General features: G+C 50.5%; 1 protein-coding gene across 1 annotated transcript; it reads right to left on the bottom strand.

Annotated features, from left to right (window-relative positions):
• Positions 1-3,348: 3,348 nt before the first annotated feature.
• Positions 3,349-18,901, bottom strand: SMO (smoothened, frizzled class receptor; the record flags this gene model as incomplete). The annotated part of the gene is made up of 12 exons (XM_084230088.1): positions 3,349-3,776; positions 4,001-4,135; positions 4,571-4,719; positions 5,161-5,346; positions 6,455-6,563; positions 6,996-7,088; positions 8,301-8,424; positions 8,519-8,738; positions 8,878-9,050; positions 9,256-9,465; positions 10,204-10,409; positions 18,559-18,901. 12 exons carry the CDS (start codon positions 18,899-18,901, stop codon positions 3,349-3,351), a joined length of 2,376 nt encoding a protein of 791 aa, XP_084086214.1.
• Between the last annotated feature and the right edge of the window lie 264 nt (positions 18,902-19,165).

Genomic DNA, 19,165 nt, shown 5'->3' with positions numbered 1-19,165 from the left:
GTGCTCCTTTAAAAAATGCTGGAAGATGTCTTGGTTGTGGGTGTATACACTAAATTTCCACTTATCTTTTGCTTTCCAGCTTTCAAAGTGTTACTATTGGATCCTCCCCCATTCTGGACCACCACTGGTGTCCTAATGACTCAGAAGGTGGGCTCACAGCGCCCTCTAGTGTCACAGAGCCAGTCAGCCCTAGAAAGGTAACATTACTCAGCTTTTTATTTATTTATTTTTTAAGATTTATTTTATTTATACAAGAGTTGGGGTACAGGACAGAGGCATGGGAAGGTGAGAAGATTCACCAGAGACAGAAAGGGGAGCAGAACAGGCAAACGGACCGAAAGCACTGCTGAGGGGAGCAGCGGGCAAGGCAGGAGAGGTCTGCTGCACCATGTGGGAATCGAACCCATGCTCAGAGGCTGCAGACAGCTTCATAGCACTACGCTCAACCCGCTGCGCCACCAAGGAGGCCCTACTCAGCTTTTTAAAGCTTAGTTTGAACATCTTTCACCCCATCCATCACACCCACCCCATGCTTTTTTGTAATTCCACTATAGAAAGGCAGGATGGAGGGAATGTCCACGGGGATGAAGTAAAATTATTAACATTTTCCCTTTTTCCAGAAAAGATCACTAGACAACACTGACACATTTTATTATTTTTTAATACTGTTGTTGATAAACGTTAAAAAAAAAAGCTAGACCCCTGCTGTGAGAAGTAATGAAGGCAAGAATGAATGAGGTGGGCAAACACAAGAGGAAGTAGGGCAGCCAGAGGGACAAAGTATGGGAAACCTGGGTAGGAGGGAAAACCAAAGGTCAGAGCTGAGAGTGAGTGTCCTTCTGTCAGAAAGTCCCAGGCTGACTCGGTTTCTTACTAGCCATGAGGTTTGGCCCAAAAGTCCTTTGCTTTCTCTGAGCTTGTTCTATGTAAAACTAGCTCCTCTGATCCCTCTGAATTAAACAAAAGGCAGTAGACCAGTGGGCAAGACTCTGGAGCCAGAGGCCCCTGATAGATTCCCAGATCACCACTCATCTGCGTGGCTTTGGACAAACTTTTATTTATTTTTTTTCTAAGGTTTTTATTTTTTTAATTAATTTATTTATTTTTATTGATTGATTGATTTATACATACATGCATACAAGCACTGGGTACAGTCAGAAGCGTGGGAGGGTGAGAGAATTCACCAGAGCCAGAGCGGGGAGCAGAACAGGCAGAAGGACCGAAGTACACTGCTGAGGGGAGCAGCGGGCGGCAGGAGAGGTCTGCGCGCCATGTGGGACCCTCCTCTGGTGGCCGGGGAGCAGCTGGGGATCGAACCGGCGCTGCAGAGGCTGAGGGCAGCTTCGCAACCCAGCGCTCAACCGCTGCGCCACCGGGGAGGCCCTGGACAAACTCTTAAACCTCTCTGTACCTCACTATCTTGGGGGTGTTAATGGTGCCTCATAGGTCTGTTGTGAGATTCAACCAGTTAATGCACATGAAGTGCTTAGAAGAGAGCCTAGCACACACTCAATAAGAGTTTGCTGTCAGAATAATACCTGTGTGAATTACCTAGAATATGCTGTTTAAGTTCCATTTCCCCTCCCCTTGGAATATGGCTCTGGGCAAAATGCTGTGTTCCCCATCACACACTCCCGCAATCAAACCTGGTCAATATTCCACAATATCCTCTAAGGCTGTGGGTATCACCCCTGGTCTTCCGTGCATCTCCTTTCCATGTGCACCTGAGTCCTTGCAACATAGTCCCCAGGCTCCTGCTAACATAAAGTGGGGTGAGCAGGCTTCCCCTGGGGAAGTCTGAATTCCTTTGACTAGTCTGGGAAGGAAGCTGTGGCTCACAATAAATCTGGTCTCCCTGACATCTCTTGCAGAAGGCGAGAGGCCCCCAGAGGTGGCGCCCAGGATTGCCACCCAGATCATGACCATCTCCACTAGCAGGGGGACACACTTGCTTCCAATCATCACCCTGGGGGCAAGCCGCCTGGTCTTGCTCAATCATCTTATGATCGGTGTGCAGTGAGGCAGCTGTGGCCACAGAAGAGCTTTTGTCTATACAGAGCCAACTGGCCAAGAAAGATGGCCAGCACATTAGGTTGACATCAGCAGACATCTGTCAGTTGTGACCTCATTAGCACCACGCTCTTGGCCCTCCAGCTAGCCTTAGAGGAAGTGGAAGGAAAATGAGATCAGGATCAGGTATTCAGCTAAGTCAAGATCAGAGCCTAAGGAAAGAATTACACCAAGAGTTTATACAAAAACCTTTTATTTACTGTTTATATTTCTTCTTCCCATCTCTATCCTCCTATCTGGAATCCAGCCAGCTCCTAAGGCTTCCTGCTGTCTGGTTCTCGAAATTGGGGCCTTGGGGACATGTTTGGGGGTTACGAGGTGGGAATCTCCTTGCCTGTTGGTTGTGGAAGTTGAAGGAAGCTTTCCTGCCTGATGAAGCTCCAGCAGCTTCCCAGAGTAGCTCCTTATGTCAGGGATATCCATCCCCCACTGGATGGATATGTGGAAGAGATAACAAATGTCTCTTGGAGGCCCTGAGGCTCCCCGTCAGTCACTGCTTCTAAACCACACCAGGCTCGATGGCTGAATCAGTCCCTCATCTGGAGATGGAGCCAAGCAGCAAAACGGTGGAGGTGAATGGGACAAGGTGGAGAAGTCAACAGTTCTGGGTACTAATCAACAAACAGGAAACAGGAAGAGGTTGGCCTAGGAGGGCTGTAAAGGGGGAGGGAGGGAGGGAGGAGCAGAACACAGGAGGGTGACTGGTCTGAGGCAGGACCAGCTGGACGCCTGTGAAGAGAGGCTGGAACCCCATGGGAGCAGGCACTCCCAGCCCCACAACTGCCTGGAAGAGGATAGAGGGAGTCCTGTCCCCATTTAGACAAAGGGCTAATGACACAATAAACACTTTTGGTCTGAGACTGCCAGGAAAGGGCACCCATTGGCACAGAAAAGGGCAACCAGCCCTCATCTGACAGACATGGGCTTCACTGTCTCCCTGGCTACCACAGCCCATTCTGGGCACTGTCTTTCCTGCCTTTGCCATTACTGACCCACCACAAGCTCTAACCCAGGGGGAGACAGATGCTGCTAGCCAGCAGGGCACCAACAAGGACCTGAGCTCCAGGGCCCTGCCCCTGGGTGAGGCCTACCCGTGCAGATGTCAGGGCTCTTCCCACAGTCCTGCTGCTGTGAGCCAGACATCTAGAACTCTCCAGGGAGGGCACTGGGCCCACAGGTGCCCTGGAAGAGGAGATCCTGGGAGGCACTCTGAGGGAGGAAGAAGCATCTTGGATGGGTTTTATTCCCCTTTCCTGTTTCAGGTCCTGCTCTCCTGACTCAGAAGTCTGAGTCCGCATCCATGAGCTCTGCCTCCATCAGGTTGGTGCGGGAGTGAATGGGCCCCCGCCCCTGCCGGCGGCCCTGAGCCCAGGCCGTGGGGGTAGGGCCACTGGACAAAAACGGATCCTGAAGGGGACTGAGATCTGGACAGAAGGGGTTGGAGACCAGCGTCCAGGCTCCCTGTCGGCAGGGTTCCCCAGTGCCCCAGGCACCTGTGGCCACCAGGCACTTCTGCCTGGGCAGCTGAGGCAGATGAGGAACGGCGCTGGGGGCTGGGGCAGGGTGCTGAAGCTCAGGGGGTGGCCCCAGTGGGCACACCTCCTTCTTCCTCTTCCTCCGCTTCTTCTTCCGGCCCAGGCGCTTCTCCAGCTCTGGGGAGATCTCTGCCTCAACCAGCCATAGGTTGGCTTTTTCCTCTGGAGGCACTGACAGAGGGAGAGACCACATGAGCCCAACACCCCTTCTCTCCATGAAGACTACTCTTCTGGCTCTGGGACCCCTGACTCAACTTCTAGTCCCTCAGCCTCACATTTCAGACCCTCTAGAATCTTGTCTCTTTCCTACCTTAGGCGGCCCCTCATTCTCCAGTCCTAGAGACCCCAGGTCTCTAGACCCCCCCCACCTTCCTACAGAAGCCTGAACCCCATACCTGGAGTTGCCACAGGGGTGACAGACACATCCTGGGGCAGTATGGCTCCTCTCCGAGCCACCATCTTGGTGACATGCTGGGCCCAGGCAGAGGACACATCCGCTGAGGGCTCATTGAGGTCAAAGGCCAAACCCGCTGTGGGGATGAAAGGATAAGTACTCATGAGTGCCTGGTGCCAGTCCTCCCTTATTCAGCACCATTTACTTTCCCCAGCCAGTCTCTCCCACTTGGCCTAACACAGAAAACACACCCTAGTAACCACAGTGCTCTCTCCCTGTTCCCCATCTGAGGAGCTAGGCCTGGAATCCTGTCTTACTCTAGCCCAGGGAGAGCAACTGGACAAGACAAGAGAAGGAGGGAGATGAGTCCCTTTGGAACCAAAGCAAACCATGGAAACCTGGGATAGAAATGGGAGAGTTGACCGGGGCGGAGGAAGATGGGAGAGGTATGAGCATGTGAAGAGTGGAGGGAGTGCCTTATTCCTCACGCCTTCCAGACAGCCCTCATGTCCACGCCCTGGGCACTGGGGGTGGTAAGTGGCCTTGTTGGAGGAAAGGGGCTGAAGCTCACCCACAGGTCCATCGTGGGAGACGGTGTGCATGCTGAAGGAGAGTTCTTGGCCTGGATTTTGCAGCAGCTCCCGCCGCTTGGAGAAGGCCTTGGCAATCATCTTGCTCTTCTTGATCCGTTTGGGTTCATCGTCACTCTGTCCTGTCAACCTGAGGGCAGAAAGGATGGGGAGTGGAAATGGTGGAGAAGCGGCTTCCCATTGCATATTGGGAAAGACCCACAAATCCATTCCCTCTAGGGAAGGAGCTTCCAGGAGGCTTCAAGTCCCCCCAGGGATGAGGAGGAAAGACTTTTTGCAAAGACTTGGGCCTAGAATACAAGGTTTCTGCGTGCGCAGTTCTCAAACCATTCCACCGTTAGAAGATCCCAGCTGAAGCTTAGCAAGGCCTCCCGAGGACAAGAGCTATCACTAGGGGGCAGTGGTGAGTCACCGAGAAGGAGGCTCTAGGCAACTCCGTGCAGACCCTTAGAAAACACATACGCCCAAGGTTTCCTTGCACTGGGGGCAGTGGGAGCACACGGAGCCTAAATACAGGGTACAGAGACAGAGACCAAGGCAAGGATCCGAACAGGCTGGCTGCTAACCCCACCTGCACCAGGTGCGCCTCCAGATGAGCAGCGTGGCCTTGGTCCAGACCCAGGTGCTCATGGCAATGCCGGTTCCAAACATGGCAAACAGGTTGATCTTCTCCACCAGGAGGCTAGGGCGATTCTTGATCTCACAGTCAGGGATGGGCTTCTTGGTGGACAACCCAATAGTCACATTGGCCTGGCACCTGTGGTGAGAAGCAGTAGATGGATGAGACCTTCTGGGTCTCCTGAGTGGGTACCCAGACAACCAGCCACTCCAAAGACTCTAGAAAGAGCTAAACCCCAAAGGACTGATTCACAGCCCTGGGTATTCATTAGAGTCACCTGGGGAGCTTTTAATAACTACTGATGTCTGGGCCCCACCCATACAATTAAAGCAAATCCCTGGGGGTGGGACCCCAGCACAGTTTAACGCTCCCCACACTAAAAGCTCCTTTAAGAGGAGGCCTCCTTGGTGGCGCAAGGGGTTAAGGCGCAACCTATGAAGCAATCCACAGCAACTGCAGCCCAAGTTCGATCCCTGGCCAGGGAGCAACCCACATGGCACAGCAGACCTCTCCTGACTTGCCCGCTGCTCCCCTCAGCAGTGTACTTCAGTCAATCTGCCTGTTCTGCTCCCACTCTGTCGCTGGTGAATCCTCTCACACCCTGCACCTCTGGCCTATTCCCCAGCTCTTGTATGCATAAATAAATAAAACAAATCTTTAAAAAAAAAAGGAGGAAGCAATCAGGATGTGGACACGTGTCCACTGTCATTCCATTTTAATGGCAACTCCTGGTAGTGGGAGGTGCTACCCATCTTTCAGCAGTTGTGATACCTCCTTCTCTCATATTAATCCTCATTCAAACAAAACCGCCGAGGAACAACTAGCATGCAGCCCATACAGAGTATGTAACAACCCATACAGAGAAGTGATTACTTCCCTATAGGAGTATACAAGAAACTCTAACAGAGGCCATGAGAAGTAGAGAAGCAACTTCCGTAGGCAAAACAGAGCCGGTTGGAGAAGCCAACCCCCAACTCAGGGCTTCCTAACAGTTAAAAACACATCAGCCAGGCAGCCTGGGGGTGCAGAGGGAAGAACGGAGTTGAGCAGGGACTGGAGGGCTATTTGCCATGTTTGCAAGTTACAGAATAACTGATGTCTTGGGTACCCGGGAGAAAGACGGGCAGTTTCCGACAGAGCCCTGCTGGGTAGCAGAGAAGGGTTGGCCCTGCTGGGCCTGTGGTCCAGGCCCCAGTTCTCACTGCCCAGTTGCCCCCCCCCCCCCAAGCTCTGACCACCTACTCACAGCACGTAGTCCCGGAAGCTGCGCTCCCACTCAGCCTGGTTGAAGAAATCATAGAAGTGGCAGCTGAAGGTGATGAGCACGAAGCCAAAGGCCAGGAAGCCGAAAATGCCTATGGAGGGAAGAGGGCGGGGCGTTACCAAGCCCAAAGGGGATAGCAGTGGTGGGAGAGGGTGTTTGCCTCACATGGCCGGAAAGGCACGCGTCTGGGGTGAATAAACCCTGGGCTCAGTTCAAGAAATGTATTCTTCAAAACAAGGCCAGAGCGGCACTCGAGACAACTGTGGAAGGACCCGAGTGGGAGGGAACTGCGTGTGCCAATGCAGGCGAGGCAGGGACTGTGCTCTTCCATCTGAGCAGCCCCCTTCTTTGAACTTCTACTACCCCCCCACCCCCGCCAGTCTTGCTCTGTCTCTCTCTCAGCCTTATCGTGTCCCATGGATGTTAACTTATCCCAGTAGTTTACTGCATCTCAAGACCCTTTTCCAGGAGGGCATAGTGTGGGGCTGGCAGCAGCTCAGGCCAAGTCCCTGGGGCCCCTCACCCAGGCGCAGCATGGTCTCGTTGATCTTGCTGGCAGCCTTCTCGCTCAGCAGCCCAGGGTGGTTGCTCTTGATGGAGAACAGGGTCATGACTCCTGAACACAAGGGAGACTCAGACATGAGTGGGGTGAGGCTATTTCTGGCAGGAGTGGTGGGGGCTCCCCTGGTCCTGCAGGCTCAGGTCTGATCACGCCTGTGCTGATTTAGAGCTTGGGGGATTGGAGAAATAGAATGCAGCTGGTGGCAGGTCACCCAGGGGTTGCAAAGACTGGGAAAGAGTACAGGCAGACAGTAGGGAGTAGGGGAAGGTGTCTCAGTCCTGGCTGGGCTACCCCTACCTAAGTCAGGCAGCCAGGTCGAAGCTGTTCTGCTGGAAAAGGCATAAAGAGAAACTGGAGGACAGTGCCATCCCACAGAAATGCAACGTGAGTCACACACATGATCTCAAATTTTCTAGTGTCACATTCAAAAAGTAAAATGACTCAAGTTAATTTCAATATACTTTTATAAAGCTGATCTCTCGCAAACATTATCATTTCAACATGGGATCCATGGAACAAACTAGTAAGGAGAGATCTAACTTTCGTGCTGTCTTTGAAAAGTGATGTGTATTCTACACAGGTGACACATCTCCATTTGGACCAGTGCCACATGTGTGGCCAGTGGCTACTGCACAGGCCAGCACAGATATGACACATAAATCAGGGATCCAGACATGGCCAAAAAGAGGGGAAAGAGGTGGGCTGAATGGAAGGTTGACAGTACAGGGCGAGGAACCTGATGCTTACAAAGAAAACTCAACAAAAACGAGCTAACAAATGGGCGCAGGTTATGGTGGCAGATTGAGGCAGGGAAGTTAGGGAACAGAGAATCTGTATGTGCTGGGACAGTTGTGTGTGTGTTGTGGGCAGCAGGGAGATGAGAAACAAAGCTCCGAGAGATTGAGAGTATATGGAAATCCAGGGTGCTCACATGTGTCCCACACTGGTGAGTGAGGACCGTGCACTTGGGCCATGGCTGAGCAGGGGCTGAAACCCAGCCCAAGCTCCACTTAAACTGTGAGCCTCTGCACAAGACTCGGGAAAGGAGTGCATTTTTCTGGCTGGCACAAAGATGCTATCCCACACTAAGTGCCCAAGGTACTGTGTCTGCCTAGATGGGGCACCTTCCATTTTGCACCAAGTTCCTATGGGGTCCACTGAGATCCCACCATGAAGGGAGCAGAGCCGGCAGCTCCTTGTGCTCACACAGAGCAGGTTCTCAGCACATTTTGCTGCCCCCCTGGACCTGGCCTGGTCTTCACTCACCTCGGATGAGGAAGTAACCTCCCACGATGAGCACCAGGCCAATTGGGGCCAGTACAAATCCGGCCCGGTACCGGTGGTTCTTGTAGCCCACAAAACAGATGCCGCTCACAGAGTCCCCATCCACCTGCAGCAGGAAGGGGCGGGAGGGATGGAGATGGTTACTGTCCTACTCACCCACGCATCCCACTCAGGTCCCCGTGCCCCCAGCATCACCATACCTGAGCCACAGCAAGGATTGCCACAGTGAGGACAAAGGGGAGCGACCATGTAAGCAGGTGGAAGTAGGAGGTCTTGCCCGAGAGAGGCTGGTAGGTGGTGCCCAGGGCCTTGAAGGAGGTGTGCCAGGCATAGGTGAGGACCACGAACCAGACAACACCAGCCATCAGGGCGTAGTACACGATGACAAAGATGATGACACAGGACAGTGTCTCGTTGGAGCTGTGCAGACACATGAGGTGTGTCACTTGAGGTCATTCTGGGCTCTCTGGTTTTCAGGTCCAACCTGTCCCTTTTCTGCTAAACACATGCTTCAGCCTTCCTCCCCTCACCCTCAACTCTGAGTCCCCAAGACACCTACGTGGGCTCCCCAAGCCTCATGGTGCCATCTGCACGGCAGACGATCTCCCGGCGGGCGCCGTCCATGAACTGGGCGAGCCAGCCGATGCTGCCCACAAAGAAACACGCATTGACGTAGAAGAGAATGACGGCAGGGTAGCGATTTGAATTCCGCCAGTCAGCCACAAACGTGGCCTAGAAGAGAGAAGTGGGACCATTCTGTGAGGTTCACGTAATTCCGCCGCTGCAGGGGCCCTGGCCTCTCTCATCTGACCCTTCCCGGGGTCTCCCACTAGGTCCACATCCGCCCACCGTGGCTCCCTTCCCACTTTTCAGGCTGAGTGTCCCGACCCCTTTCTCTCCCCCGCCTCCTTCACCCAAGGGCCTGCCCTCCGCTGACCAGGGTGAAGAGCGTGCAGAGGCCCGTGACAGCGCCGAAGGCGGCAATGTAGCTGTGCATGTCCCGGTGCTCGGCCTCGGTGAAGAGTGGGTTCTGGCACTGGATCCCACAGCCCTCCACGTCCTCGTACCAACTCTTGGGGTTGTCGGTCCGAACCAAGGGGGCCTCACACTGGCCTGAGCTGTTGAACTTGATGTTCTGCACCTCATTCTGGTACAAGGGAAAGGGAGTTGTTAGTACAAGAAGGGGAAGCAGGCAGACAGGCAACCTTTGGTCTGTGAGAGGTGCAGGACTAGCTGGCCAGAGTGGCTAAGGGCCCAGGTGCTGGATACCACCTCCTGGACTGGAGCCCAGCCTGGTGGCTCAGTGACTACGTGTGGTCTTGGGCAAATGATTTGACCTGTGACCTCAGTTTCCCCATCTATGAGATAGCAGACCTTATACTTCATGTGTGGCTTAAGGGCTAAATGTAAATAGATTTAAAATACTAATAATAGTACTTGGAAGAAAGCAGATAACAATAATAGCACGACTATCACCATTATTACTGCCATTGTTATTATTATCATTTGCTTAAGCTGTCCTTCCCCAACCAGTCAGATCACATCTCTGTTGGTGTCTCAGGCCTTGACTCCCTAAATACAGGATACACTTCCTGAGGAGGTTGCTGTCATCCATGGTTCCTGTAACTCCCTAACACCTATCAGCCGAAGCTCGAAATATACTTGTTGAACACAAGTAATTTTTATGGATAAGCAGATAGTCCCTGGTAGACTAGCCCAGCCAGCAAGCTTCCGTTTGGGTTTGTGGCCTGATGACGACATGGCACAGACTCCGGGTTTCCCAGGAGAGAAGGCGCTTGGCTGCTCTGCCCCAGCCTCCTGCTGGGCCCTGCCCCATGCCTGGTCCTGCTCAGCCCTGAGAACACTGGCCCCACAGAGGACTCACCGGACAGCCCTCGGGGAAGTGGTCAGGGGTGCAGCGCAGGAAGTCGGGCCAGCCCCGCTCCCTCTCCACGATGGCACATGGGCCACGGGTGGCCTGGCAGAGGGTGCGGCTGGGCAGCTCCACCCTGTCGTTCTCACACTTGGGCATGTACACGGCACACAGCAGAGGCTGGATCACTGCCCAGCAGCGGGGGGCATTCCGGAGACCTGGGGAGTGGAGACCATTGTGGACACTTCACAGTGACTCTGCATCTCTCTGGCCTGCAGACACACTGCACCCCCCAACCCCACACGCACACACTGCTCCCCTGGTCCCTTCTGCTCCCCAGGTCCCAGGCATCTCCTCTGCACGGGTTATCTGGGCAGGATGAGTCTGGGCTGCAGGACTCTCCCATGCAATGCAGGGGTTCCTCCCTACTCCCTGCCACTAAATGCCAACAGAACCCCTCAGTCGTTGAGACACATAAAATGCTCTCCCCCACCCCACTCCAGGGAAGTGGCTTCTGGGCTGTTGGTGATGTCTTGTATCTGAGCCTGGGCACATGGGTGTATGCATCGTGTGAAAATCAAGTTTAGGATCTGAGCACTTGTCTGTGTGTATTTTACAACTCAATCAAGTTTGTAAAAAATGGCTCCCATTTCCAAATGCCCTGATAGGGAGTCTTAGCACCTCTGGCTAAGAAGCCCAGGTTGATTTACTTTCTACCTTTTCAGCTGAACTTTCCAAATCTTCCGTAGCCCTCTTCTGGGGGAAGGTCTATGGGACCAACCCTGACAGGGCCATGCACCAGAACCAGGAGATGTTCCCCCTCCCAGACCCAGGACCCTGTTCTTCTTACCAGGTGGAGGTGAGAGAGGAAAGGAGAGGCTTAAGAAGAGGTAGTCAGGGAGCCAGGTAGTCCAAAGCCAGAGGAGGAAACAGGAAATCAGATGGAGAGAAACAGAGGAGGCTCTGTCCAGTGCAGAGGGAGGAAAGGTGTTGTTAGTATGAGAAAGAGGTGGTCTCCCAACCCCAGCACACCTCTCCCCTCACCCCTCCTGAATTGTCCCTGCTGCAGGAACATGGATCCCAAGCAGGAAGTTGTATTGGAAGCTTCTGAAGATATAAGAATAAAAATAGGAGACCCCCCCAATTGGCTGCCAGTGGGGATGGGGGGGTAAATTCTTTATAGTGCGTAGCATGGTACCCATAATATAGTAAACTCAGGAAATAGTAACTAAACTAGGCCTCTGACCACTCAAGACAAAGAGTATTCCAAGTGCCCAGAGCAAGTTCCTGTCACTTAAGAAGCAATATCCTCAGGCCACTGTTTCCAGACCTGACCCAAATCAGAATCACTGGGGACCTTTATCATTCTGGGTAGAGGATCCACTCTCGGGTTATGGGTAGAGAACAGAGCAGGGGTGGTGCAAGAGTGTGATCTCCACGGAAAGGGGAGGCCCCATGTTCCCTGCCCCACCTAATGAGGGGTGGAGCTGAGCAGTGAGGGGAAGCTAAAAAGGGGCTTGCAGAGAACATCTGGAAGACTTGGAGGAGGCACATACAGCAGAGAGTCATGTGAAGAAACAGCATTAGCATCTCTTGTTTGGACTTGCACCAGGGACTTGGGGGGCATGGGATATGGGACATAGAAGACACACTTGGTAGAGATGTGGATGAGAGACCATGAGGAGGTTGATAATCACAGCTATTACTTTAAAAAATATATATATTTATTTTTATTTATTTATGCCTATGAGAGCTGGGGTGTAGACCTGAGGTGCAGGGATAAGAGGATTCACCAGAGACAGAGTGGGGAGCAGAACAGGTGGATCTACTGAAATACACTGCTGAGGGAGCAGTGGGTGAGACAGGAGAGGTCTGCTGTGCCATGTGGGTCACCTCCCTGGCTGGGGATCGAACTCATGCTGCAGTGGCTGCTGATAGCTTCATAGTGCTGAGACTTAACCCCCTGCACCACCAGGGAGGCCCAGCTGTTACCTTGATTTTGCTTTGATTTTGCTCCTTTCCTTCCAGACCTGCCTGGCTGTTTTTTGCCTCTTTTAATTTGGCTCCCCACTAGAAGTTACCTTAGACTGGTGGCAAGTTTTCAGACCTTAGCAGCCCTGCTTTGGGCCAATCCAAATACCCTCGAGGGGATGGGTAACTTTGGGTGTTTCATTGGGAAACTATTATTTCCTCTTCTCTTTCTATGAATACTAATTCTATTAAAGTTCTTTTCTATTGAAGGTCTTATGTGCTAATTATGTTTGGTCTTGATGCAGTGAATGCAGAAACCATTTAGAGGGTACAAGTTTTGGGGTCCCGGGTCCTCAGTCTGCCTGCCAACAGTTGCAGGAGTTGTAGAAGAAGGGTATGTCAATAAAGGGGGTGATAGGGTTGTTCTCTATTCTGAATGTAGAGGCTGGTGATACAATTCTGCATTTCTTTAAACTCATAGAACTGTACAACAAAAATGTGAATTTTACTAGCTGTTTATTAAACAATAAATTTTAAATGGGGGAGGGGGGTGTCCCTAGAGTGAAATGTGTTCTAGAGGAGCAGCAGGCAGTTTATTAATAAATATACTGTGGTTATCACACTACATGCTGTTCAGTTGTAAATCTGAACCAAGTAACATAATGAATGGCACTAAAAGTGAGTTAAGAAATAGAGAAAATAAGCTTTTGTTTACAGATTGTTTTAACAGGTTTATATAATTGTTGTTATAGAGCAGTAAAATTTATTTGTGTGCATGTATGTCTCCAATTCAGCTGTATATGTCTTGAAAGTAAAGAATATAACTGTCCTCTTTATATTCTCATTTTTCCACTAATGCCTGGTAAATCACACAGGCAATCCGTAAATATTTACTGAATGAATGTATTTGCCTCTGGAGACCTAAAGTTCAAGATTATGGAAAATAAGTAAGTACATAAATAAATAAAAATTTACACTTAAAATTATTGGGTAATTTTTCTGGATTTTTGTGGTATTTGTGGTAATTATCAGCTTTCAAAAATGTGTAATTGGTTGTTTTTCTTTTTTTCTTATTTTAAATATTGTTTTGTACTTTAAAAATAAACTCTCCAAGGAAAAGATAGGTTATTAAATACATCTTAAGTGACAATTGAGGAGCCATTCAGTGAAAAAATAAGTTGGATCCTTACCCCATTTCTTTCATAAAAATAATTCTAGATGGGGCCTCTCCGGTGGCGCAGCGGTTGAGCGCTGGATTGCGAAGCTGCCCGCAGCCTCTGCAGCGCTGGTTCAATCCCCGGCTGTTCCCGGCCACCGGAGGAGGGTCCCACATGGCGCGCAGACCTCCCCAGCAGCCAGCTGCTCCCCCCAACAGTGTACTACTTCAGTCCCTCTGCCTGCTCTGCTCCCCGCTCTGGTGAATTCTCTCACCCTCCCATGCTTCTGACTGTACCCAGTGCTTGTATAAATAAATAAATAAATCTTAAAAAAAATTAATTCTAGATGAATCAAAAAAAAAAAACCTACATAATTAAAAAAAAAAATTAAAGTCCTAGAAGAAAAAAAAGGAAATTTTTTTTAAGTCCTGGGGAGGAGAAAGCTTTTTGAGGTATGACACAAGACCTACAAGCCATGAAATAAAAATATTTAAAAAGATACTTAAGATAAATTTAGTAGGGTAACAAATAAAATCATAAGAAAAAGAACACACTGAGAAAATTTATTTCTAATACTTATCACAGGAAAGAACTAATTTCCTTATATGCATACAATCAATAAGGAATTTACAATCCTATAGAAAAATGGCAAAAGGCAAACAGATCACACAAGTGCAAATGGTCTTTAAGCACAAAGACATGCTCAATCTCTTAATAAAATAAATGTGAAATAAAACTACAAGATACATATATATATGTATTTTACTCTGAGAGTGACAAAAGACCAAAACATTTGAAAATGCTTTATGAGCAAGAGTGTGTGTGTTGGGGGAGGGGGCAGGATGGGAACACTGGCACTTTTATATGTTTTTGGTAAGTTAGTAAACACTTGGGTGTCTATTTGGCAGTATCTAAATACATAGCACAGGGCCTCCCTGGTGATGCAAGGGGTTAAGCGTCAGCACTCTGAAGCAATCCATAGCCAGTGCAGCATGAGTTCAATCCCCGGCCAGGGAGGTGACCCACACGGCACAGCAGACCTCGCCTGTCTCTCCTGCCCACTGCTCCCCTCAGCAGTGTATTTCCAACAGCCTGTTCTGCTCCCTACTCTGTCTCTGGTGAATCCTCTCACCCCCAGCACCTCTGGTCTGTACCCCAATACTTTTATGCATAAATAAATAAATCTTTAAATATATATCACAATGTTTTCTAGTAAGCTGAAGATATGCATGTCCTCTTATCTAGCAATTCCAGTCCTGTAAGTACATATCTAGAGAAACTTGACCCAAGTATATATAGCAGGATACAGAGAAAAGACTACTTACAGCCATATTACTCACAATGGCCTCCAAGCTGGAGACAACTTAAATGTTTAAAAACACAGCTTGGATAAATAAAATGTGATCCATTCATATAATGGAATACTACTCAACAAAGAAAAAAAAAGCTACAATAACATGGATGAAGCTTACAAAAGAACATAAAGCAAAAGAAGCAAGACATAAAATAATACACACATATCAAATAATACATGATTGATATATGTCGAAAGTTCAAAAACATTAAAAGCTGAAATATATTGCCCAGAGGTGTCAAACCTAGATAGCAACACTACACAGGAAAAAGGATGTGTTAACCACATATCAGGGTAACAGCCCATCCAAGACGGGGAGAGAAGGGAGTGTGATTGGGAAAGACAAAGCAAGTGTTTCTGTAGGCCAACCACAGCCTAGTTCTTGACTCGGGGTCACTTCATAATTATTGATTACTTAGTAGCTCTGTGTTTTATGTACATTCTGTATATGCTATATTTCACAATTAAAAAGTAAAAAATCTGAAGCAAAAAATAAAACCTTAGGCCTGTAGGTGCTTTTTTCTATTTTTATATTTTCCCAAAACATATTTTTTAACTGATTCCTGTCATTGGCCAAGTTTGGAGTTTCTTCCTGACCGCCCCTGCAAATAAACCCATCATCATCACCAACAACATCCCTCCCCTTATCTCTCAGTTCGATGGCTCATAAGAATATGAGAAATCCTTCCCAGCCCTCTGGTTCTTCCTATGGCTGCCCCCAGCCAGGTGACAAGGCCACACTCCCTGGTTCATACCCAGGGCACAGCAGCGATCAAGGAGGCTACGTGCTGACTCTCAGGGACACATATCCCTCACTAGTCACAGCCTCTTGGCTCTCTTGCTCTATTTACCAAACCAGATTTTGCTGAAAGTGGACCATGCCCTGGATATTATGTTTGTCTGGTCAGCCTGGAATGCCTGAGAGGAGATATTTCAAGCTATAACAGGGAAAGATGCTGAGTGCCTGAAGAAGCCCAATTTCAGGGAGTTGAAAGATACAGCAGAGACCTGAGCTCTATACAACCCTGGAATTTGGTTGTACCTGGCCTAGAAACTTCCTTACTCAATGGTATGCTCCGCAGCCTCAGCAATCTGGGCTAAGAAAGCACATAGCAGCCATCTTTCTTCAGCAATTCCTCTTTGTCCAATCAGCACCTCTCACATGGCCAAAACTGAACACATACTCTCTTCCTAAACCTACTCTAGCATTCTCTGTCTAGTGAAAGGGAATGATCTCACCTCCATCCAACCTGGAGGCCTACGTCCTCCTCTGGCTCATGCCCTCCATCCAACTCATCAGCAAGACCTCTTGGTACTACACTGACACTCTGTGAGATCCATTCACTTTTTTTTTTAAGATTTATTTATTTATGCATACAAGAACTGGGGTACAGACCAGAGGTATGGTGGGGTGAGAGGATTCACCAGAGACAGAGTGGGGAATAGAACAGGCAGACTGACTGAAATACACTGCTGAAGGGAGCAGTGGGCGAGACAGGAGAGGTCTGCTGCACCGTGTGGGTAGCTCCCTGTCCGGGGATGGAACTCATGCTTCAGTGGCTGCTGATAGCTTCATAGTGCTGAGACTTTAACCCCTGCGCTGCCAGGGAGGCTCTATGTCTGTATTCTTTACCTTTATATGTTCCTGAACATGATCAAGGATGTGACATGTAGCAAGCATCCAATATATATATTTTTAAGATTAATTTATTTATACAAGAACTGAGGTACAGGTCAGAGGTGCGGGAGGGTGAGAGAATTTACCAGAGTCAGAACAGGAAGCAGAACAGGCATATGGACCAAAGACACTGCTGAGGGGAGCAGCGGGCAAGGCAGGAGAGGTCTGCTGTGCTATATGAGTATTTCCCTGGTCAGCCGGGAATTCAGCCTGTGCTGCAGAGGCTGCCGACAGCGTCACAGGGAGGTACTCAACCCACTGTGCCACCAGGGAGGCCTGCATCCAATATCTTTTTAAGTAAGTAAGTGGACAGCTGTGCACTCAGAATTCTGAGGGTTTTTTAAATAGTGAAGAATAAATCTCTACCTTCAGAAGTTTACAGATGAAGACAACCTAGATATCACCTTTATCCTGCACCCACAAACACATTCCTAGAACTCAGCTGACACTGACCATGTATGTGTAATGGCAAAACAAGACCACCAATTCAGACTAGGACAAATCACTAGTCCAAGGTTCTCAACTAAAGGTCTATTATTGGGTTCACTCCACCCACCCACTGGTCTGGTTTACACCAGCGCTTCTGGGCCTACTTCATAGAACAACCAGCAGAAAGACCCAAAGCAGAAATAAGAGCAAAATGCATGGAAATAGGACTGAACTGAGGGAAAATGGGCACTTTTGCAGGATGCTGCCCCATCAGCGGCACAGCTAGTGAACCTCAAACCTGTACTCAGCAGATGGTTGTAACCCCTACCCTTTCCTGCAAACTGCTTCTCTCTGTTCAGAGGCTGCTCTCAGGCATTTGGGCTAGAAAGAGCTTCTACCCTTCTTCCGAGACTTGATGGTAACTACAGAAGGGCAGCAGTACACATGCATTCACCCCACAAAATAGACTATCCTTCCAGCATGTGAGCAATTCAGACCAGGTGAGATTCTGGTATGGAGAGATTTGGATATTTCATACAGCTGACTCCTTAAATTCAAGCTTTATTTCAGATAGTCCTCAAAGAAACCTTGCTTAGTGTTTCTTCTTTCAGTCTTCTGCTCTTTGGCATTTATGTAACTTCAAAGACTAAAATTATATCTTTTATGTACACCTTCTTAGATATTGTATTTTACTGTTACACATTTATATAAACATACTACCATGAAAGAACATATCTGCAAAATCATATAGACCTTATGTTATGATAATTTATGGATGCTTCAAAGCTGATGTTGGTTACACCGTTTCTGCTGGCACGTCCTGACTTTAGAAGCTGGTAACATGCAAACGAAGTAATTCCATCCTGGGGGCCAGCTTCCAGCCTCCTGCAGCAAGGGGTGACAAGGCCAGTTCCCTTTCCTAGTCCCCTTCTGGGACCCCAACCCAGAAAAGTGACAGGTGGGGTGATAATCTATTTTCCACTGGTAAGGAAGGGGGTGTTTGCAGCCTTTCAGGCCCGGCCATACGCTCACCGCGAGCAGAGGGCCCTGGGCCTTCAGAGGACGCTGAAGTATCCAACAACACAGCATTAAGCGTCCTTCCACAGCCCTGAGCTGCCTTTAGATCCAAACTTCCAAAGAACGCACAAATAATTATTAGAAAAATGTCATTTCTTCACAATCTCCGACGAGGATTCAAGCCCCCATTTTTCAGATGAGGAAACTGCAATCTCTAAACTTCCTGTCTCCCAAAACAAGATTTCCGGCATTTTCTGGTTACCTTTGAATTCCTCATCCCCGGGGTATAGGGGCTCCTTTCCTTTATAAATTTCACTCCAATTCTTTCCCCACTCCCGCTCCCTCCTTGCATAAATCTACCCCCATTTTCCTCTCCAACCCGGTGTCACGGACTCTGCGCCAAGACCTAAGCACCTCCGTGAACCCTAAGGATGCTGCTTCCAGAGTAGCCCTTAGGAGGAGCATCTTCTTTTCTTTTAAAATGCCTTTCCCCGTACTCCCAAGTCCCCTGCAGCCTTTGCTCACCCTCCCAGCTCAGATCTCTCGCGCCCGCCGGCTCAGCATCCTCTCCCGCTGCCCCTAACCACCGAGGGTCCCATGCAGCACAGCTGCCCCCAAAGTTTCAGACTGCGCCTCCAGCTCTCCCAGGTGCGGCTCCCGCCCTCCCCACAGCTCAGGCCTGACCCATTCTCTCCCCGAAGCCACCACCGTGGCTCCCCCGCCCGCCCGCCGACCCGGGGCTGCAGCTCCCGCGCGCTTACCCGACCAGAGGACGAGCTTGCCGTGCGCTTCCTCCTGCGAGTCCGAGTCCCCGGCCAGCAGCGTGGAGGTGGCCCCGTAGGGCAGCGCCGAGCCCAGGCACACGTTGTAGCGCAGCGGCTCGCACGGGGCGGCCCGGCCGCAGTGGCTCAGCAGCGGCGGAGGGCCGGTCCCGGCCGCGCTCCGCCTCGCGCTCCCGCCCGCGCCCCGCGGCCCAGGCCCGGTCGCGTTCCCGCTCAAGGCCGCCCCCCGGCCCGGGCCCCCCAGCAGCAGCAGCAGCAGCAGCAGCAACCCCAGCCCCAGGAGCTGAAGCTTCAGCCCCGGCGCCAGGCGGGCAGCGGCCATGGCCAAACCCGCCAACTCAGCAGAAGCCCCCGCGCCCCCGCCCGCTCCCCGGAGCCCCCAGGCCACACGCGCAACCCTTGGGGCCACAGAGGCGGCTCAGGCGACCTGTGCGCCCCGCGAGTCCGGTGCCGGGTCCCCCCGGACGCTCCGCGCGTCCCGGGCCCTGGGCGCCCAACTTCGCAAACTTTGGAACCCGGGCCCCATGTTGCGAGGCGGAGGCCCGGGTCGGGATGCACAACTGTCCGCCCCCTCGCCCTGCAATCT

The sequence above is a fragment of the Talpa europaea genome (genome assembly GCF_964194135.1).
Source record: "Talpa europaea genome assembly, chromosome: 3".
Lineage (NCBI taxonomy): Eukaryota > Metazoa > Chordata > Mammalia > Eulipotyphla > Talpidae > Talpa > Talpa europaea.
The sequence above is the reverse complement of the archived record's forward strand: the minus strand, read 5'-3'. Positions and strand labels throughout refer to the sequence as shown.